Raw genomic sequence first — 23,310 nt, forward strand, 5'->3', positions numbered from 1 at the left:
AGAGAGAGAGAGAGAGAGAGAGAGAGAGCTTACTGGCCTTCAGTGGTAACACAGGCCACAAATATCAACATGGTCCCTGGCCACAGTAGATTCACATGTTGGTTAGTCTTATGTCAACTTGACACACAAACTAGAGTTATCTGAAAGGAGGGACCCTCAGTTGAGAAGACGATCCCATAAGATCCAAGTGTAAGGAATTTTCTTAATTAGTGATCAATAGAGGAGGGCCCAGCCCACTGTGGGTGGTGATGCCCTGGGCTGGTGGTTCTGGGTTCTATAAGAGAGCAGGATGAACAAGCCAGTAAGCAGCACTTTGCCATGGCTTCTGCATCCGCACCTGCCTCCAGGTTCCTGCCCTACTTGAGTTCCTGTCCCCACTTCCTTCAATGATGACCAGCAATACAGAAGTACAAGCTAAATAAACCCTTTCTCCTCCAAGTTGCTTGTTGGTCATTTTTCTTCATCAATAGAAACCTTAACTAAGATAGTATTGCAAAATCAGTTAGGGGGCTTGTCCCTGGGGAAGACTGATTGTCTAGGAAGTAAAAAATTGTCATAGCTCTTTATGTAGGGATGGAGTCTTGAGTGATTTCCCCCATCTGTGTTGTAATATCAACTCATAGAGTATCTTAAAAACATTCTTTTGTATTTCAGAGCATGGTTGGTTCACATGCATACATGCACACCATTGATCATTTTCCTGTGTCCATAGATGTGCTCTTTTCAGAATGTTGCATCATTGGAGTTGTGCTCTGTAGTCTTTTCAAGTTGGCTTCTTTCAGTTAGTAATGTACATGTGAGCCCTTTGTGTGATTTTCATTTTCCCTAATGCTGAATATCTCATTGGACGTACAGATACCCATTTATTTAACTGTGACTTGATTGTTGATTTGGAAGAGCTGTTTGCATATCTTTTTTAAAAAGCAGATATATTATTCACAAATATTCTCCCTGGCTTCTGTTTCTTGTCTCCATTAATCAAGGCATCATTTTTATTAGTTTAGAGAGATATCATCAGGTGACTGAAACTGGTACTAAACTCCTGGGCTCATGTGATCCATCCCTCTATCTCCTGTGTAACTGTGATTATGTGTATTTTACATACTTCCACATTGCATGTCTTTTTTTACTCCATATAATTTTAATATGCATAAACAACCTGTGCTTTTATTTTTCATCATCTTTATTTTCTCACTGTGTAGTATAACTCCAAGCTATATTGTCTGTGACTATCCCTAACTATTGCAAAGTCTTCACAACAAAGGATCTGCTAACTTCCTCAAAGGTGGACTATTTGGCCACTTCCCATCACTATGAGGTTGATCTAGAGCCACTGTGCATTCAGATGTTAATTGATCCCCTCCAACCAAAATGACATTAGTGTAACCTTGTCCTCCAAATTATCACTGATTGGCTAAATAAAGGCCTACACCTGTGTTGGGCAGAAGAGAAGTAGGTGGAGCTGAGGTCCGAGGGCTTGGAGGACAGATGATCAAGGTAAAGGGGGGGGGGGGCGGGGAGAGACCACAAGAGGGACAGGCCAGGAGGAGGAGAGAGGTTAGCTTGTAGAAGATCCAAGTGGGCTGGGAGGAGTTAACTCTGAGGATCGGTGTTGGAGAGAAGTGGTCCAGATGAAAGAACAAGCAAGTATTTATGGAATGATGGGTGGGGAGTAGCCCAGATAGGAGTTATCAGAGCAATTGGAATGAGATTTGGGGCTGGGAGGTCAAAGATAGCTTAAGGGTGAAGTTTCTGCCCAGGCCCACAGTTAAAGGCATATTAAAAATTAAACAGGTGTCTTTGTCTTTTACTGATTGGTAGCGGGTCAAATAATACCACTGTAATAACCACATGAATTAATAGTAGATATTAATAATTATTTTCTACAACATATGACAATAATGCAAGTATTGGGGACTTTGGCTGGGAGGAAGATAAATTGATAGTGGGATATTGAACTAGATATTATGTTCAGCTCGGTGTTTAGTTTTCAGTAAATCATAGTCTCAATGTGCAGTTATTTGGGAAAAGTTCTCGTTGAAGAGAAACTAAGGCCTTACTAGTATATGAGTAAATATTAGTTATTAATAGTCATCTATATAACACCAAAAATAATAGCATAGAGTGTTTTTGTACAGCTGTCTGTGCATATGGGAGACAATACATCTGAGTCATATATACCTAGGCCAGAATTGATGGGTTCTGTGGATACTTAGCCTTATGTTTCCTAGGTAATGTCTTACTTAGTCTCATGTTTCCTAAGTAATGTCTTCCTGGTTTCCAGACCAGCCACAGTGAATGAGTGTTCTTCCTCATTTACATGCATCACTTTATCTTTTAAGCTTTTGCCAGTCTCACAGGTGTAATGTCATTTCTTGTCTAGTGGCGGGTCTTGGCCCCATGTCAGGCGGGTCAGTTCAGGTGCTGTTTGCCTCCAGACAAAAAATGGACAGACCTCAAGATCAAAGGTCCCAAGCTCCCATTTCTTTCTCAGGGGCAGATTAGAGTGCTCAGAGGTGAGGTTCATAGCCTGGGCACTAAGCAAGGTTCCCAGCCTCTCCAATGGAGGTGAAAAACGAGTTTCCACATGGGCTGTTACAATTAGCTCTTTTTAGAATGAGACTGCAAGTCTCAAAAAGCAAGTGAGACCCAGGAGCTCCACAAGTGTTACAGCTCCTTGTCTGAGGCACTGTGCCAAGCACAGTAGCTGAAGTAGGCGAATGTCCGAAATCCGTTGGCAGACAGGGTGAGAAACAGGCACTTCAGCGCTTCACTGGTGGGGGGGGTGGGTCGTCGCCGAGCTATCAGCAGGGGTTGAGCAGGCCCCCATGGCTGCAAAGCCCGGCTCTCAGTGGTGGCTTTCCCTGGAATAAATGGATTCTCGGATAGTCATGGTGGAGGAATGGCCAGCAAGAGAGCATGAGTCCGACAGGAGCATACACCAGCACTCACATAAGCCAGCCAGCTTTTATTTATAAACCTTGAGCAGTAGGGCGGGGTTTTGAGGGTGAATGTGTCTGATTCGCTAGGGCTAAAGGTGCCATGATACTTAATCTACATACAGCGGTACAGTGCCTTATTTACCATTAGTAACATGGGGCCCTATCCCAAGAAGGAGAAAACAGTACTTAATTATCCTGTGTGTGAAGGGATGACTCCTAGGTTAAGGGTCATCTGCTGGAGGCTAAGATCTCAGCATGGGGTAGGGCACTTCCAGGAATTCCCTATGCCTGTTAAAGTTCCTTATCAGGAAAGGGTTGGGCCTGTGTTTTTCTTTTATGTGACACCCCGGAGGGGAGTAAGGGGAAAATGGGAGGGAGGGAGGAATGGGAGGATACAAGGGATGGGATAAGCATTGAGATGTAACAAGAATAAATTAAAAAAAAAAAAAAAGAAATCTGAGGTTACCAGGTAAGATGGAGTGAGAACCCCCGCTAAGAAATGAGAGTTTGCCTTCATGGACCAAGCAGGAAATGGCTATTCGGAGAAGTCAGAGTTCGACCTTATCCAGCAGAGTGCCACAGTGTAAGAAGATATATCACTGTTTCAGTTTGCATTTCTGTGTTTAGTGATCTGAGAACATCTTCTTCATGTGCTGGGTCTCTCTGTAACCCCTTCAGGCTCCCTCTGTAAACTGCGTGTTCTGGGCATTGCTTATTTATTCTGATTACAGTTGTTATTCCTGTAGTTTATTGCACATGTGGGTTTAGATATTAAAATGTTATCCCATTATTGTTTGTTTTCCTCAGATTGGGTTACAATACTATCAAATCTTCTGTTGGTGTCTTTTGCTGCATGAATGCTGTAAATTTTTTTTAATAATTAAAATTATCTATTATTTTCTCTTCATGGTTTCTGACCTCAAGATGAACATTTTCCTTTAAAGTTTATTCAAATTACAGTCAAATTACAGCGGTAGAAGTTTCATTTCTTGGAGGAAAGAGAAGAAGGAAAAAAAAAAACCAAGTAGAAATGCCAAGAGAAAATGACTGTCTTAACATCTGTTACATCTTTATAGGCATGTTAGAAAGCTAAAAACTATACTTCCCAGATTATCTTGCACTTAATCGCAAAAAATACTTGTTTTCCATTAATTAGAGACATCTGTGTGACATGTAGAAGGAGAGCACAAATGTAATCACTGTCACCCAGTGCTTGAAAAAGGTTACTGGGCCTTGCTTAGTCATTCGGTAGATTTGGAATTAATCTGAAAAATTTCATATGTAACAAGTTTCCTATGATTCTATTACTTATTTTGGTCTCAGAAGCATGAGAAGTCTTCCTAGAAACATCTAGAGCTTCCCGATTTCAGGATTATAGCCATTGGTGAATTATCTGAGGGCTTTCTTGAAGGATATTTGATGTTTAGAATTTAAGAAGATATTTTAGGTCTGAAGATGTTTTTTGAGTGGTATTGCAAGTTTCTATACAAAAATGATTTAGAGGACATTGTCGACAGAACAAAAACGACAGCACACAGATTGGGAAAAGATCTTCATCAACCCTACATCAGACAAAGGGCTAATATCCAAAATATATAAAGAACTCAAGAAATTAAACACCACAAAACCAAATAATCCGATTAAAAATGGGGTGCAGGTCTAAACAGAGAGTTCTCAACAGAGGAATATCGACTGCCTCAGAAACACTTAAAGAAACGCTCAACATCCCTAGTTACCAGGGAAATGCAACTCAAAACACCTCTGAGATTCCATCTTACACCTGTTCAAATGGCTAAGATAAAAAACTCAGGTGACAGCACACGCTGGCAAGGATGTGGAGAAATGGGAACACCCCTCCATTGCTGGTGAGAGTGTAAATGTGTACAAACACTTTGGAAACCAATCTGGAGCTTTCTCAGGAAATTGGGAATGATTCTCCCTCAAGACCCAGGCATACTACTCCTGATAATATACTTGAAACATGCTCCACCATACAATAAGGACATTTGCTCAGCTATGTTCATAGCAGCTTTATTCGTAATAGCCAGACTCTGGAAACAACCTGGGATGGAACAACAGAAGAACAGATAACAAAACTGTGGTACATTTACGCAGCAGAATACTATTCAGCCATCAAAAACAAGCAAATCTTGAAACGCGCAGGCAAATGGATAGAACTAGAAAAGATCATGCTGAGTGAGGAGACCCAGACCGAGAAAGACACACATGGTATATACTCACACATAAGTGGATATTAGCCACACCACACAGGATAACTACAATACAACACAGAAATATCAACCAAGGACCGTGTATGATGTGGACCTAGACCCTCTGCTCAGATGTAGTAGCACAGTCTCCTTGTGGGTCCCACAATGTGGAGAGTAGGGATTACTTTGGGCATGCACTCGGGCCATCAAATTCTGATCACTTCTTTCTGGCAGGGTGGCCTTGCCAGGCTACAGAGGAAGAGGTTACAGGTAGTACAGGTGTGACTTTATAGTCTGTGGTCAGACGTTAGGGGAGGAGGGCTCCCCTTTCTGAGGACTAAGGGAGGGAGGAGAGGGGCTGCAGGAGGAAGGGGGATTTGGAGGGGATGAGGAAGGGGGATACCATTGGGATATGAAGAATTTAAACTGCAGAACAAGTAGGTAACTTAATATTGCTAATCCCACTATAAGAAATATCTCTGAGACTGGCTGAGACATTAATGTCTAGGCATAGACAATGCTTCTTGTTGGATACAGAACCCCTATGATTTACTATTAGATGCCATTCTTAGTATGGCATGAATGAAAATTTACAGATGTCTTTTTTTTCTGCTCATACAAAGAGCAGAAAACCAACCTTAATTGTTCTGTGCATCATGCACACCTTATACACTTATGATTTTAGGACTGTATAATGCTTGTGAGAAATTATGTTTTCAGAACAAAAGAACTGGACAGTGACACTGGATCATATCTGACAGGATTCACTCCTCTTAGCATGCTGGACACTGACATGCTGCATTCTTCGTGTTCCAGCACCACGTGCTTCAGTTGATGTTCCTCACCAGAAAAAGACAGATCCCAGGACACCTTTGAAGAAAGCTTCCAATCCCAGTTGGTCCAGCATTTCTGACTGTCCCACACAGGACTCTAATTCAGCCTCAATTTTTTCTTCATTTAGAAACTGGACCACAAATGCAATTCCTAGCTTGTTTAATCATTTCCCCAATTTTATTTGGGCCTCTACAAAGGTATTATTTGTCCCAAATCAACTGAAAGAAACCCTAAGAGAATGACACTCCATTTCCTTTAAGGGAGTGGTTAGGGTTTTGGTTGTTTTCTTGGGCTATAGAGGGTTATTTTCAATGGGAATTAGTTATAAGTTATTTGTCTTATTTAGAGAGAAAACAAGGTTGGACTTAGGGATATCTCTCTTTTCCTTTATCTCTGATTCTTAGGTTTGGATATATGGGTTGAAAAGAAAAAAGGGGGCATATAGAAATATATAGTGAAGATAGAACAAAAAGTAGATTAGTGAATCTACTCAACTTAATGTGTTAATTGTCACTCACAGGTTATTTTTAATTCACTTGTATAGAATTTTGTATATAGATGCAAAGTAAGTTTAATTTTAGATACAGTGGTATAGAATTCAAATGTAAGGTTATTATTCATGCACATTAGATATATTTCTACTCCGATATGAGCTATTGTACCCATATAACTCAATTATAACACATGATTTACTTTCAGCACTTTGAAAGTGCTATTGCAGGCTGTTTAGGATAAATAAGTTATACATGTTAATTGTTAGTTGATTAAATCATGGTCATATCAATTACTAGTCTATTTTTATCACAATATACATCTTTGGTGCAACAGATAGGTATGATACTATAGAAAGGTAAGGTAAAATAGTTAGACAAAGTCTTCAAAAACCTCAGAGACTTACAGAATATGGCATTTAAAAATGTTTTTTTAAAAAAATTTTTTATTTTAAAGATTCACTGACAATGAGACAGGTTAAATCCTGGCAACACCCAGCTTACCTCAAAGAGGATGATGAGTATTGAAGAACCTCCTTATGGAGATGGCTTCAAATGTGGGAAACAAGCCACTGGGCAAAATGTCCTCATTTCTACCATAGACAGAATTCTGGCTAAAAAAGGGCAAGTTTGGATGCAGGCAGAGTTGACGGCCAAATTCTGCTAAGACAGGGCAAGCAAATCCTCAATAGTTCCAGCCTCACAAATATGTCTGTAGATATATTGGGCCAGAAGGCTGAATATGCTCCAGTGTTATAGAGAGTTTTGGGTGACTTCTCAGGTAGCAAATTGTATCTGTCATCTTCTCATTTGGGAGGCTACTAACCTGCATCCCCGGTATACTGAGGTAGTCAATTTTATTCCTTCTCATGTCTCTGATGGGGTTGAGGACCAGATAGTTTAGATTTACAATTAAGCTTAGTTGCTTAGGGGTTAAGGGGTTAAGATGTTTTTAGGTTTAGATAGATGTTTTAAGTTGATAATGACAAGATGTGATGGAAGTTGATGTACATTCAGAATTTTAGATGCACCAAGATAGGAAAGATGTCAGCTGAGCTAGTGAGCCTTTTGAGCCTTCTCCCTTGGGAAGTGAGCTGAGTAGGAAGGTCAGCTGGGTGCTTTCTCTGCCTCTCTGAGCTAGCAGGTTTTTCACCACAGCATCTGGCTCCTGAGTCTTTATTGGTAAAATGTAATGATCAGTGATTCTCATTTAAAACAACAGGGCTCCTCACTAGTAATTCTGAGCTAACGAGCATGTATAGGATGGTGGATATTGACCATCTACTTGACAGGTATGGAACCACCCAGGAAGATAAACCTCTGGGCCTGTCTGTGAGTGAGGTTTTACATTAGTTGGGATGACTCACTTTAAATGTGAGCAGTACCATTCTCACCTTTACATTCAGGGCCTTTAAAAACAAAATATAGCCGGGCGGTGGTGGCACACGCCTTTAATCCCAGCACTTGGGAGGCAGAGGCAGGTGGATCGCTCTGAGTTCGAGGCCAGCCTGGTCTACAAAATGAGTCCAGGACACCCAAGGCTACACAGAGAAACCCTGTCTCGAAAAAACCCCCCAAAATCAACAAAAAACAAAAAACAAAACAAAACCAAAAAAGAAACAAAAAACAAACAAACAAACAAACAAAAATTATAGATGCAACATCTAAGTGAAACTTGTGAAATTTGAAACTGTCCTTTTGAAATCGGCTTATTTTGCTTAACATGGTGATTTCTAGTTCTGTCTATTTTATCTGAAAGTGACATAGTTTCAGTTTTGTTAGTGGATGAATGATATACACTGTGTATACAGGATAAATTTTCTTTATCTTTCTGTTGATGCACATTGCAATGGTTAATTGACTGGATTTGAAATCACCTAGGGGACACAAACTTGGGCATACCTGTGAGGGATTCTAGAGAGGCTGAGGAGGGAAGGCTCACCATGAATGATGCTGGAGTCTGACGCTAAATAAAAAGAGGAAAGCAAGGCAGCCAGCTGAGCATTCGTCTTTGGCTTCTTGACTGCAGATACTGATTGTGTGGGAGCGTGCATATGTGAGTGCAGCGTCTGCAGAGTACAGAAGAGGGCGCTAGATGCCATGGAACTGGAGATGTGGGCAGTTTTGAGCCACCCAAAATGGGGGCTGAGTAAGGAATTCAGGCCCTTTGCAAGAACAGTACACACTCATAACCTTTGGACCTTCTCTGCAGCCCCTTGGGGCTCTCTTTGACCCAGTGCTATCAGTTTCTAATGCTTTTTCATTGTCTGATATGAAGGATGTTCTGATTCATATCTTATGCTTTTCACTACAAATCTACAGTCTCCTTTAGAAATTTGCTTTCTTTAGCAAGAAGATTATTGTTCAAAAACACAAAGTAGATTCTAGACTGTATGAGTGCCTCTGGAGTCATCATTCTTTTCAGACAGAATTGGGAAATTTAGGACTACGGAGTTCTCAACTCGTCACTGTTTTCCTCCCCTAAAATGCCCAATATATTTTGTTATTAATTTTTAGGGGTAATTTTCTTAGATGTGATGTATGGTTTTTTCTTGTTTGTTTTCTTCTTTTTCCTTCTCCTATCACTATTAGAGCATGTATGTATATTATGCATATGCATATATGTATATGTATACTTTTCAACCAACCTGTGCAGACCTGAAAGAATGAGGCAGACTAAGTCTAACGCTGTACACAACCTTACTTTAGTTTCAGTGTACTTTTATACATGAATGTAACAAAGAAAGCAATGATATAAGGGAGGTTGTTTGAGTTCAGAAAAACATGGCCAGAAAAACATGTAAATAAACACCCAGAAGCACATACTAAATATTAACAGCTCTGCCCTTTCCCAGAACTTTCTCAGGACAGACCAATTTTAACACAAATGCCTGTCATGTACTATAGATTATATCTGGGAAGGCACAAAAGCCAGAGAGAAGGCCTCCAAATTCAGGGTGCACTGACCAGATTGGGTTCTATAGCTGTGACCTGACATTCAACAAAAGTAAAAAGGTCTTATAAATTTCATGTAAATGCTTCACACAGGAACCATGTCCAAGAACAATTCAAGGAACAAAATACATCAGAGATTCCAGGCCCTCTGCCTTTTTTCCTGAAGCCTCTCTCACAATGCCCCAAGCATTGTTTTCCATGGGTCATTCATTCTTTTGACCATGTTCCTACAGTATGCATGCAAATACCTATATAAATACATACAGGAAGTATACATATATGTATATATACATAATTATGTATAGAAATAAGTATATTTGTATATATATCTATACATATACATGTTTGCTGATTTTATCTTTCATCGTGTGTTCTGTTTTGTTTGTTTGGATATCTTCGCTGAGGCTCTTACTTTAATTCAATCTCCTTTGCACAGTTTCTGTACATACTGTTTTACCACAAAAATCTCTTCATTTCATTTTCAGTTTTTTGTTTTTCTACTTCCCACTTTCTACTTCTCCTAACACACATATTTTGTTTATTTTCTGTTAACCTCTTGTTTAGTCTTTGTGGCTAAAATAAATTTTCTTGTAGTCTTTAATCATTTCCTGAATTCTATTGTTTGCTTTGTAATTTTCTAATTCAAGGTTTTCTGGCCTCTTCCTAAGTTGTATTGGTTTCATAATATATTTTAGATAATTTAAAAATAATGTTATGAGAGTCATTTGTATGTATTCTTGTGTCTTCTTTATGTGTCTTGTAGGAAGAACATTCTGCGTTCCTATAAGTGTTTTAAATGGAATTTCATCTTGATGATTTTTTTTGTCATTGTTAAGTTCTATATGAAACTACTATTTTAAATTCTACCTATATAAGTGCTTGTCTAATGTCTGTGAAGTGTTCATGACATCTCAGCACCTGGGGTCTCCTGGATTTGTGTCCTTCTGCCCATTTCCCCTACTATTGCTGTTGTGCTGATTGGATTTTATTTATGGAGACTTCACAATGCTAGCACTGCTGTGGTCCTTGCAGTTCTTAACACAACTCCTGCACTTTTCTATTAGGAAAGTCTAAATGCTTCCCGTTCTTTCACTATTAGAGCATGTGGCCCTTCTTTCAGCGGTAGCTGCTCGCCTACACTCAGCCTGCTGATTTTGGCATGGGATATTTGTTAGGAAATTTGGGTTTTTCAGATTTAGTAGGCATCCTGATGCATCTTTCTGTCATGAGCATCTATCACGATTAGTTTGTTCATGAAGGCAGAGCCCTGATCATGTCTTCAAAGCCCCAACAACTGCTCTCAGCACATAGCAACCATAACAGTTGCTAAGGACATAACACAAAATGTCATGTTGATATTCATGGGGAAAATAATTTGATAGAAGAGGAAAGAGGAAGCATTCTGATGAGAAAGGGACTATGCATAGCTTCTTCATTATTTTTAAAACTGATCACTTAGATGTATGTAATCTTATCTGAAAATGTCAGAACTGAATTAATATTTTCACATTGATAGTAATAAGACCATGAATGACTCTCAATGTGTAATGTGATGTTTAGTTTAAGTTACAAGAAAACAGTAACTGTTAAAACAAAGAGTTCAGAAAGGAAGTAGTGAATCCTGAATGAAAGAAAAATGACCTTAAAACTGACAAATAGAAATGAGAGGTAGATGCAGAGAAAAGGAAGAAATAAGTAGAAGAAACACATATTCGACCACAGAAGGAAGTGATTGTTTCCTGTTCATAGTTGGGTAGGTGTACCGAGGCTATTATACAGCTGTGTATAAGCATTCTTGCATAGGGAAATGTCAACTATTACATCAAAAGAATTTTCTCTTCAGTGTTCTGTGCAGCGCAGCCTTCACCTCCTTGTTCCTCAGGCTGTAGATCAGGGGGTTGAGCATGGGGATCACTGTGGTGTAGAACACAGAAGCTACGTTCTCCTGGGCCAGGGAACTAGCTGTGGAAGGCTTTAAGTACATGAATGCGGTGGATCCATAGAACAAGCCCACAGCTGCCAAGTGGGAGCTGCAGGTGCTGAAGGCTTTGGACCTGCCCTCCGTGGTGCTGATGCGGAGGATGCTGGAGAGGATGAACGCATAGGAAATGAGTACTGTTAAGCTGGTGACTACTATGTTGAACCCAGCTGAAAAGAAGAGAACCATTTCCACGTCATAGGTACTAGAGCAGGAAAGCTTCATGAGGGGGAGAATCTCACAGAAGTAGTGCCTGATGAGGTCCTCACAATAGTGTAATTTCAGCATGAGGCCAGTCTCTATTGTTGAGCCAATGAGTCCCATGGCATAGACAAAAGTCACCAGCAGGGAGCAGAGGGCAGGAGACATGATGATGTTGTAAAGCAAGGGGTGGCAGATGGCCACATAGCGGTCATAGGCCATCACAGTGAGCATGTAGCACTCTGCAATGACAAAAACGAGGAAGAAGTAGAGCTGAGTCATGCACCCCACATAAGAGATGATGTTTCTTTGGGACACAAAGTTGACGAGCATTTTTGGGGTAATGACAGAGGAGTAGCAGAGGTCCACGAGCGACAGGTTGCTGAGGAAGAAGTACATGGGGGTGTGCAGCTGTGTGCTGAGTCCAATCAAGGTGATCATGCCCAGGTTTCCCACCATGGTGACCAGATAGATGCCCAGGAAGAGGAGGAAGAGGGGCATCTGGAGGTCTGGCCTGTTCGTTAGCCCCCCGAGGATGAAGTCTGTCACTGTGGAGTGGTTTTCTGCAGCCATTGTGTCTGGGTGGGAATCCTGTGGGGAGGGAGAGAAGGAGCCTGAGAATGGCTGACCTTGCCCTGCTTGGAGCAGCTGGATTTCTGCATTTGACACTTGCAGAGCTAGCCTGGTAATGGCAGGTGCGTCTTCTCCACACTGCTGCACTTTGTTGTCTGAACAAATCCTAGATATTTAAAGATCTTGAATCTGAGAGCTGTGGTCTCCGAGCTGTGGTTCTAGACCAGCAGTTACACAAACTGTCAGGTGTCATTTCATAGGCACTAAATCAGAAAGTTTATGTTTGAGGCCAGGAATCTCTTTCAATAGTTTCTCTAGGGATGCTGGTGTTTCTTCACTCTGTATGTATTTAGATATATTTTCATAATTCATAACTGTCATCTCTGCAATTCCTTTTGAAAAATATTATGTATATGCATGTTATCTTGAGTGTATGTGTATGTTCCATGTGCATGCAGGAGTCTGTGGAGGTCAGAAGAGGCATCACATTCTCTGCTGTTACATTTGTCAGGGGCTATGTTGGTACTGGGGATGGGACTTGTGTCTTCTGCAAGAGCAGTAAGTGCTCTGAGCTGCTGAGACATCTCTCAGTCCCCATCTATGCCATTTCTAGATATCCAGTTAACGTACATACTAATATTTGAAATACATGCCTTGTTAGGATGAAACAGTAGTTATAACTCTCTTATTGAGTTGCAATTCAAGTTCTATACCTGAGATGCAGTAATATCAATTTAAAAGTTGAACTTGTTACTGAGACTCCAGGTGATAGAGGTATGGGAGAATGGGGAAATAGAAGGACCCAGAGCATCCTGGAACCCTACAAGAAATCCATCAAAGCTGGTGGATCTGGATCAAGGGGGCGGGGCCTGCACAACTACTGTACCACCCAAGGACGATGAGTGCAGTAAACCTAGACCCCTATTCAGATCTAAGCATTGGACAGCTCATTCCCCACAGTGGAGTGGAGAGGGAGGACTGACTCTGACATGAACTCTGGTGCCCTGTTAGACAACTTCCCCTTTGTGTGGAGGCCTGGTGACACTCAGAGGAAGAGAAAGCAGGCTATCTGGATGAACCCTGATAGGCTATGATCATATGGTGGGGGAGGAGGCCCCCTTCTGTCACAGACCTGGGGAAGGGAATAGGGTGAAAGTGGGAGGGAGGGAGCAATGGGAAGATACAAGTGATGGGATAACAATCAAGGTGTAATCTGAGTAAATTATTTAAATTAAAAACTAAAAAAAGAGTTGATTGTGGAAATACCATGGGACACCTAAGACTAAAAAATCCTTATTCAAAAATTGAGCAAGGCTGGGCACAGTGGTACATGCCTGCAATTCCAGCACTTGGGGACGCAGAGGCAGGCAGATCTCTGTGAGTTCAAGACCAGCCTGGTCTATATAGGGAACCCCGGATAGCCAGGGCTACACAGAGAAACCTTGTCTCAAACAAACAAACAAACATCAACCCCCCCACCGACAAAAGCAAAAACAAAAAACCAACCAACCAACAACAACAAAAAATAAGAACAAAAATTCCAAAAGTTGAGCAACATGTCTCACACATACAATTCCAGCATCCAGGAAGTGGACACAGGAGGATTGCCAAGAGTTTGTACAGCCTGGACTATAGAGTGACAATCTATTTCATAGGACAAACAATCAAAATCTCCCTTAAATGCTATCTTTCTATGAGAATAGAAATTGGCATCTAGTAGTCTCAGTGACTCAGAGCATTGAGGCCCTAAGGCTGTGTGGTCCCAGGCATTTTGGTTCGCGTCACCTGCATTCTGTGACCACCTGAGAGCGTTTAGAAGGCACTGATGATTGGATTATAACCAGATGTTCAGAGCAGATAATATCTTTAGTAAGTGCTCCACAGGTAATTTATGGTTATTACTAGTTTTAGAGTTTAATATTGAAACACAACATCCTTATAGTTCTAATGACAAACACCGAGCACCTATCATTGTTGCTGGATACATTATTCCATGAATAACCTCTTGTGTTGGAAAATGTATTTCATTCTAAAACAAAAATTAAAAAAATGTTAGATAGGTTGTACGTTCCTACCAGAGATCAGTGTTATACATCTGAAAAGCTCTCGGTTAATTATGTATGAAGTATTTCTGAGAAAACTGATGAGCCAGGGACACTTGAATCAAACTCACTTTTTCATTCTCTGGTTTCTTCCTTTGACACTCATGTGAAGTCTTGGTGTGCACCCCTGCCTTCTAAGAAATGTGTGCTTTGGGCAGGTGTGTCGTCCACATCTTAGGAGGTACATAGAAAAAGAGGAATGCCGGATAACAGCATTTCTTAGAAAATTGAAACACCCAAAGTTATACATTATCCAAAGTTACCCATATCTTAAGAGACACAATTAGGAGTCAATTAAAAGGCTATGACTTCTGGTCTGTTCTGCATTTGTTAAACTCTTGTTTTGTTGTGGCTTCTCTTTTTGAATCACCTCATAATTCATACAATTAATTTATTAAAATTTGGAGCTATATGAAGTATATTTACAAATTCATTGTGCTTTAAAAAAATCAAAGGTGCATTTCAGACCCATTTCTCTTATGAACATCAATGCAAAAATTCTCAATAAAATACTCTCAAACCAAATCCAAAAACACATCAAAGATACCATTCACCATGACCAAGTAGGCTTCATCCCAGGCATGCAGGGATGGTTCAATATATGGAAATCCATCAATGTAATCCACCATATAAACAAACTGAAAGAAAAAAAACCCCACATGATCATCTCCTTAGATGCTGAAAAAGCATTTGACAAAATCCAACACCCATTCATATGTAAAGTCTTGGGGAGATCAGGGATACAAGGCACATACATAAATATAATAAACGTTATATACAGCAAGCTGATAGCCAACATCAAATTAAATGGAGTGAAACTCAAAGAAATTCCACTAAAATCAGGGAGTAGACAAGTCTGCCCACTCTTTCCATATCTCTTCAGAAGCCCACAAGAAGACCATCAAGACCAGTGGATCTGGACCCAGGAGGCCTGCACAAACTGTTGCACCAACCGCAGAATGCAAGCAGAGAACCTAGATCCCATGTTCAGCTATAGCCAATGGATAGCTCATTCTCCAGTGTTGCTGGGATAGCAGGGATTCCTCTGAAATGAACTCTAGTGCCCCATATTTGACTATTGTGCCTTGGAGGGGAGGATTGGCAGCACACAGAGGAATGGGAAGCAGGCTATCCAGATGAGACTTTATAGGCTGTGGTAATATGGTGGAGAAGGAGGCACCCTTCTGTCAGAGGTTTAAGGACAGGAATAGGGCAGAAGAGGGAGTGAGAGTGGGAATGGGAAGATACAAGCGAGCGGATAACAATTGGGATATATTCTGAATAAATTATAATAAATTAAAATAAAAAATCAAAGGTCCCATATATGTATCATACTTATTATAGGTTCAGATGAGTAACAACAAAACAAGAAAGAAAAATATCAAAAAAGAAAAAAAATCCACAAAATATATAAATGGAAACAGTGTTATTTAAAATTATGATAAAATATTTCTTACATTCTAAGAGGTTGGACTTTTGAATGATCTTGCAGTTAGAGTTAATAACACACATTAAGGTCACTTAAGACTGCTCTTTTGTGTGTACTTTGCCTGTTTGTTTACCCTGCATAAAAGAGAACAATGTAGCAATTAACCTTGCTTTCCTTTACACAGTCAATGTTTACAGCCTAAGCTACAATATACTTGTAGTCTTTTCTTTTATTTACCAATTTTATTTCACACAACATATTACGACCATGTTTTTCTCCTCCCCCAACTCCTCACAGATACTTCCTGCCATCTTACCCGCCCAACTTCATGCTCTTGCTCTCAAAAAACAGCTAACCATATTTCTGTTACCTAGAGTCTTAGTAGGATGTCCTCATATCTATCCCAATCTCCTAGTAAGGGAAGACTTTTATGGGACATGACTTTAGGGGATGGGGAAATAGAAGAACCCAGAGGGTCCTAGAAACCTATAAGAAGGACATCATGATGGGTGGATCGGGGCCCAGGAGGCTCCATTCAAACTGTTGCACTAACCAAGAACAATACAATAGGAAACATCCAACCCCTACTCTGATCTAGCCAATGGACAGGACATTCTCCACAGTTATGTGGAGACCGGGGACTGACCTTGACATGAATTCTGGTGCTCCATATTTGACCAACTCCCCTTGGTGGGGAAGCCTGGCGGCTCTCAAAGAAAGAATAAGCAGGATACCACGATGAGACTTGATAGCCTATGACCATATAGTGGGGGAGGAGGTCCCCCTCTGTCATAGACCTAGGGGAGGGGAATAGGGTAAAACTGGGAGGAAGGGAGGAATGTGAGGATACAAGTGATGGGATAACAGTTGAGTTGTAATCTGAATAAATTAATAAAATAAAAAAGCTAACAACAACAATAACAAAAACTTACCAAAACCCCCAAATCAAAACAAACAAACTCAAATAAGACAAATATACTCAAACAAAATGAAACAAAAAAGTCCTTCTTCCACCAACCAACCCCACAAAGACATGATGTTCATTTGGTGTCAGGTAGGATCTTAAGTTATCACTGCTCCATCACCCTAATTCAAGAGCAATGCATGTGTGTGTGTGTAGATGTGTTAGTGCTGGAAACAAAAAATAGGCTGAAAGCAGTCTTTTAAGATGAGTATCTACTATAAATGTTGGACATGACACTCGGATATTACTTGATGCACAATGATGTTTGTTACCTGGGTCCACTGGGGTCAGTTGCAGTCAGTGATGTAATCCCTTCTAAGACCCTGTTAAAGGTTCCTGTGAAGTACACCTCATACCTTCCCCATGTGATGCTTTCTGTGCTGTTTAATAAAAGGTAGAGAGAGCAAAGCCCTCCATTACTGACAGGAACATAGACACACAAGGACAGTTTCATAAGGCAGCCTTCAGGCAGGCATCGATTCAGACTCACACAACAGACAGAAATGGCAGAAGACACAGAGAGCAAGGTAGAGAATTTGAGTCTGGGCACCCTTTTGGCTAAATGACACCAAGGGGGAAGGAAGTGCTTTGATTTCTTTCTTTTCTTAATTGGACATTGTGTATTATTAATGATGCCAAGTTTCTTATTAACATGTCAAATATATGTAACCCATGTCTGAAATAAACACTATATAAACCTTTGTAAAGGATTTAAAAACTGTTATATCATTTGATTCCTTCAAGCTGACATTTTTCAGGTGTAAGAACAGGTCTTTAACTCCTTAGGTTGTGTTCTGAAGACAGGAAAATTATATTGCTAATTAAGTTTTATATGTTAAATTCTTATTGGTAGTGAATGTAGGTTTATAGTAATAAGTATTTGGCACATCTACTATCTTTTAAATGTTTCCTTTATTATTAAAGATCAATTATCTTCTATATACAAATGATTAAGGAAATCCTACTAAGCTCCTTTGAATTAACCTCAGCTTCTGGAAGCAACATGAAATTTAGAAACTCTGCCATCAACAAGCATTCTCTTGGGTTAGGTTGCTTTGATCTATGAAGGACACAGTGGACACCATTCATTGAGTGCTGTGACAATGAGAGGACCTTTGAGTATGGGAGCCTACAGAACCTTGATTAAAAAAATCTCATTTCTGTAGACTTTTAGTTATATATAAATACAGCCACATGCCATGTGTTTCTTGTGTGTTATCAATACTATGACCTCTACACTTATCAAGCCTGAGGAGGTTCAGTGTTGTTGTCAATGAAAACACAGCACACAGACAACAAAGCACTTGGGAAAGAGGAAAAACACACATAAGATTGAAAACATATTGTATAAAAAAAGAAGAGATAACTGAAGAAAGATTTTTCTTAAAAAGTTATTCAAGTGTGAAATTAAATACCTTTGTGGAAGGGAAGTGACAACCAGCCCTCTGGAAACATTAATGGGTGCCTTCAGTCTCAATAATTAGCAAATGCTAAAAGCAGGGTGTATATGTAGAGTTATATCCAGTGCTAAATTTACTCGAGGGTCCTGGCACCATTAGGACAAAGGAATCATCATGACTGTGGAGCATGAGTCCTGTTTAACTAGGTATATACAGAACATCTCCTGGGAGGAGTCACATGGGGACTGTGTGCTCTCTAAAGGAGTGATTAGTCTTGGCTTGTACCTGCTCTGTGCTCCCTACTCCCGTCTGTGTTAATTTGCCTCCTGAGGTAGAGCTATGTTGATGGAAACTTAGAAAGTAATTTGAGTATTGGAATAATTAGTACCAAAAGTTATTTCACTGTATGATTATCATCACCATTATCACCATCAACATTACCATGGCACAAGTCACTACTTTAGTCACTACCAGCAAGGTTACCCAGAGTTACTGCCATAAGGTTTATTGCACATCATTACTAATTGATCACGCATGAAGCAACATCAATTAGCGTTAAAATAGTTACTTTGCAGTGTTTTGAAACAAACTCAAAGACTTCACTAAAACAAACCGGCTATTTTTAGTAAAGGAATGTTAAACTTGTAAAGATGGTCAATCCATCCTTGCTTGCTGCTCCACCTGTAGATTGACTATAGAGTGGATGAGATTGGAAAGTATTTGAATGTGGACTGTAAGAGTGTTCATTTGTAGATGCTTAATAAGTGGGGGATTTGTTCCTAAGAAAAATTCCACCTCCAGAGAATAATGGGGGCTGGAGAGATGGCTCAGCTGTTGAGAGAGCTTCCAGAGAGCCTGATTTTGGGTCTAGAACCTGTGTTGAGTGCCTCATGGCTACTTGTAACTGGCTCCCTCTTCTGTCCTTATGGATGCATGAACTCATGTGTGTGCACGCATACACACACACACGCACACAATAATAAAATAAACTAAAAATATATTCAGCATAATAACAGGTATGAAGATATTCATATAGCAGAGTTTTAAATTGAGTCTTTATTTGGTGATAATTGTAGACTATTAGTAGCAATGTTAAACAATACAGGGAGATCCAGGCTACACCTTATTTGCTGTTTTACTGAATTTACCATCTTGTAAAGTGATAGCATATTTTCATATCTATGATATGAGCAGTGAAATAGTTATGGATTTCATTATTATCTCCTGGTCTTAATATTTCATCTTAAATATTTTTGTTTTGTGTAATTTATCCAACCAGTTCATGTTCTTGGATCTAGCAGTACAGTGTATCTATATCTATGTCTGTATCTATAGATCAATATCAGTGTGTGTGTATGTGTGTGTATGTATTACAATTTTATTTAGCTCCTTGTAAAAAAGTGAAATCATAAAATTGGAAAGAAGTTGAATTCTAATGATCTGTATATAAAATAAAATAGTAAATAATTGCAGAAAAATAGAGCAATATTGTATTAAGTAAAGTGACTCAGGCTTAGAAAGACACACAGTGCACACTGATCCTAGTTTCTAAGTCTTATGTATGTGCATTTAGGTGGTAGTGAAAGTATATAGAGGCCAGTCAACCAGAAAGACAGCCATGAGAGGGGGAAAGGGGCTTCATGTGAGGAGAAGGTAAATAGCACTTATGATGTGAAAGAGAAGGGGTAACACTGTGAGAAAGGTTTGAATGGACATGGGGCAAGGAGGGATGGGGTGAGGAGGGATGGAGCACAGGCTCAACCAAAACTGAGGAATTAGGAAACTGTCAAAAGGAATCTGGTGTTCTGTCTCATCTTATATCAACTTGACACAAGCTAGAGTCATCAGAGATGAGGGAACCTCAACCGAGAGAAAGCCTCCTCAGATCCAGCTGTAAGGCATTTTCTTAATTAGTGATCAGTGATGGAGAGACCAGCCCATTGCAGCTGGTGCCATCCCTGGGCTGGTGGTCCTGGGTTCTAAGAGAAACCAGGCTGAACAAGCCATGTGGAGCAAGCCAGTGAACAGTGCCCCTTCATGGCCTCTACCTCAGCTCCTGCCACCAGGTCCTGCCCTGTTTGAGTTCTTGTCCTGACTTCTGGTGATGAACAATGCTGGGGAAGTGTGAGCCAAATAAACCCTTTTCTCCCCAACTTGCTTTTGCATCGTGGTGTTTCATTGGAGCAATAGAAACTCTGACTAAGTCACCGAGTAATTTATAAGTTAATTAAGACAAAGAAACAAACAAAGCCCTCCCACTTATATCATCTTCATTTAAAATATTTTTAGAATAATAAATTGATTTTCTGTTATCATTACACTAGATCTGCTATTTCTCTCTAGTCTCATTATAAACTCATCAGCTTAAACATGTTTTATATAGTTTGATCCATTGCTGTTATTTTGCTTTTAGCAATATGTTTTTAAATTTGCATTTGGAATCCTCTTCAGTTTCTTTCTACATACTTTCTGACCCAGCAATAGTCTTCCTTGCTGTGTGATGTGACAAGACAGTGATTTTTCTTCTATATTTTATTCTTTGCACCTGAAATCAATTTTACTAAGTCTTGCCGACTTTTCTTTCAATGATGCACTAATATTTCAGAAACAGATGCTTGGCGCTTGAGGACCTTTTTTTCTGGATTCATCATGGACCTAAGTCTCTTCCAGCAGAGGGAGAAACTTGGAATCACATCATCCTAAAATGAGATCCCTTCCTCTCTCCCTAATTTTCTTCTCCCTTTTCTCTGTCCCTTTCTCTCATTCCCTCTCCCTCCCTCCTACCTCTCTTTCATTTTCTCCACTTCCTTTTTTTATCCGCCCTCTTGCTCCCTTACTTACTTCTTCTTTTTTGAAATAAAAAACATGCTCACTAGTATCACCAGGCTATGTTTTGTTGTTCATTCTGGAATATTGTGTGTGGGTATGATGCTTCTTCTGTATATTTCAGTTAAATTTATTTAGCCAGGAAAAGTACTATCGTTCGACGTATGCCTTGGTTTGTATCTCTTTTTTGAGTTTTCTACTCTACGTCAATTAGATTTTTTATCTTAACATGTAAGATACTTTTTCATAAGTCTTCATTTCATCATTTCCTTCATTTCAGCTTACATTTCTTCCAATGGTGTCTTTATTTATTTATTTATTTATTTATTGCCATTACTTGTTTTAATCTAATTTAAAATTTTCCTGTATTTGTAATAGTTTTATGAGTTCTATGCAATTTTTGAGTTTTTCAAATTCTGAGTTTCTTGCTCTTTTACACATTATTTCATTTTATGTAATGTATTTGGTTCATTTAAAGTAATGCTATAACATTTGTCTTAGAGCCTATGTTTATGCCTTCTTTTGTATCTACCCATTTTTTTGTTGCTACAAATGATGTGTTTTTTTTCTGTAAACAATTTATTGGATTTGCTTAACAAAGATAACAGATGAGAGACCAAATTCTCAATGACATAACAGATTTTTTCCCTGTTGCTGTGATCAAGGGAGAAAAGGCATATTTTAGCTCATAGTTGAAGTCTATCACCTCAGGGAAGCCAAGGAGGTCAGAGTTTGAACCAGATGGTCACAACTGAAATCCATACGGGATGAATGCAGCTTGTAACCCTTCTTTATTTATTCTGTCCACGATCCCAGCCATCCCCAATGGGGACACCTTCCCCCATCAATTAATGTAATCAAGCTAGTTCCTTACAGGCATGCTCAGAGGCCTTCTCCCGGGTGATGCTAGATTCTAGCAAGTGATAATCAATATTAACCATCAAAATTCCCCCCTATCAACCCGACACCCAAACACACCATTACTTTCTACCTCTTAGTGCCATAAGCCCATGACAACTTTATACTATACACAGTCCAATATGAAAGTTCCCATAGCAACTAAAAGTTACAATACTTTAGAGGTCAAACTCCAGTAAAACTAAAAGTAAGATACATGCCAACATATGATGGCACAGAGTAAACATTCTTATTCCAAAATGAAAGAATCAGTGTACAGCAAAGAGTTGATCTGACCCAAACTAAACCAAAACCCTGCAGGGAAAACAGCAGCCCATCTCTAGCATTTAGACCTCGTGGTGAAATCATGAGCTGCATAAGGCCCCAATCCTCCCCCTGCAGCCAGCAAAGCCTCTCATTTAGGCAGCTGTTAGACACATTTGCAGCAGAAACCCCCACCCCGACCCTCACCACTTGAAGAATGTTCCTTGGCCCTTGCACCTGTAATAGCTTTGATTATTTTTTACTCCACATCTGGCTTTACCTTGACTGTTTCAAACAGTGGCCCCTCAGGCCACCTTTTGCAGGGGCTCCAACCATGCCATATTTTAGTTGCTTTCCATGATGCCTCTAATCTTGCGTCTTTCGTGCCTTCAAAACTACTCTCATATGGTTGCTATTGCTCCTTTTTTTTTCTGAAAACTTGAGGTGCCATTTGGATTGGCATATTTGGAATATACTCCACTCATTTTGTCTGCTTACCCAAGAGAAACAGTCTTTCAGGCATATGCTTTTGAGGAACAATAAACCCATTCAGTGTAGGATTTCTTTCTTTAGATGAATTTTGATTTCCAAAATGAAGCCTCTGCCAAGTGGAGTTTTGGCCTCAGGACACTTTTCTTTTAAAACAATCATCTCAGAGCAATGCAAGACAGAGGTTTCTCTTTCGTGGTGTCTGTAACAATGAGAACTCCTTTCTCAGTAACAGTCTGAATGCTCTCCTGTTTTGAAATTTCCTCTGCAAAGGATTAGTCCATGATTTTAAAGTTCAACTTCAAACATGTTCTTGTGATGCAGGCAAAATGAAACCAGATTCTTGGCCAAAACATTACACGAGCAACTACCCACTTTCTGATAGAATTCTTGTTTTATTCTGAAACCTCATGAGCCAGGATCTTATTGTCTTGTGTCCTCTTAGCATTCTTCCAAGTTCCCAACAGACTGGCCTGCTTACGTTGGCTTCCAGCATTCAAATGTCTTTCTATCCCTATGTTGCAAACACTTTTATGTTTCTACCACAGAATAATTTGAATAGTCTAACATGATCAGGTTTATCCCAGCAACAGAGTCACATCTAAGCATCAATTCTGGTCTCAGGTAATTATTTATTGCTGTGATATAACATTCTGACAAGAGTCTCTTAAAGGAGGAGGGGCTTATTCAGCTTTACAGTTGAAGAGTGTGGTGTATCATGGAAGGAGGACAGCAGGAGCTTGAAGCCAATGGTC

At 39.8% G+C, this 23,310-nt stretch overlaps 1 protein-coding gene across 1 annotated transcript; it reads right to left on the minus strand.

Moving 5' to 3' along the window:
• Positions 1-11,254: 11,254 nt before the first annotated feature.
• Positions 11,255-12,184, minus strand: LOC311598296 (olfactory receptor 8A1-like; the record flags this gene model as incomplete). The annotated part of the gene is made up of 1 exon (XM_084783331.1): positions 11,255-12,184. The coding sequence occupies one exon, from the start codon at positions 12,182-12,184 to the stop codon at positions 11,255-11,257; it is 930 nt and encodes a 309-aa protein (XP_084639457.1).
• Positions 12,185-23,310: the final 11,126 nt, after the last annotated feature.

Source organism: Acomys minous (genome assembly GCF_964271855.1).
Source record: "Acomys minous genome assembly, chromosome: 5".
NCBI lineage: Eukaryota > Metazoa > Chordata > Mammalia > Rodentia > Muridae > Acomys > Acomys minous.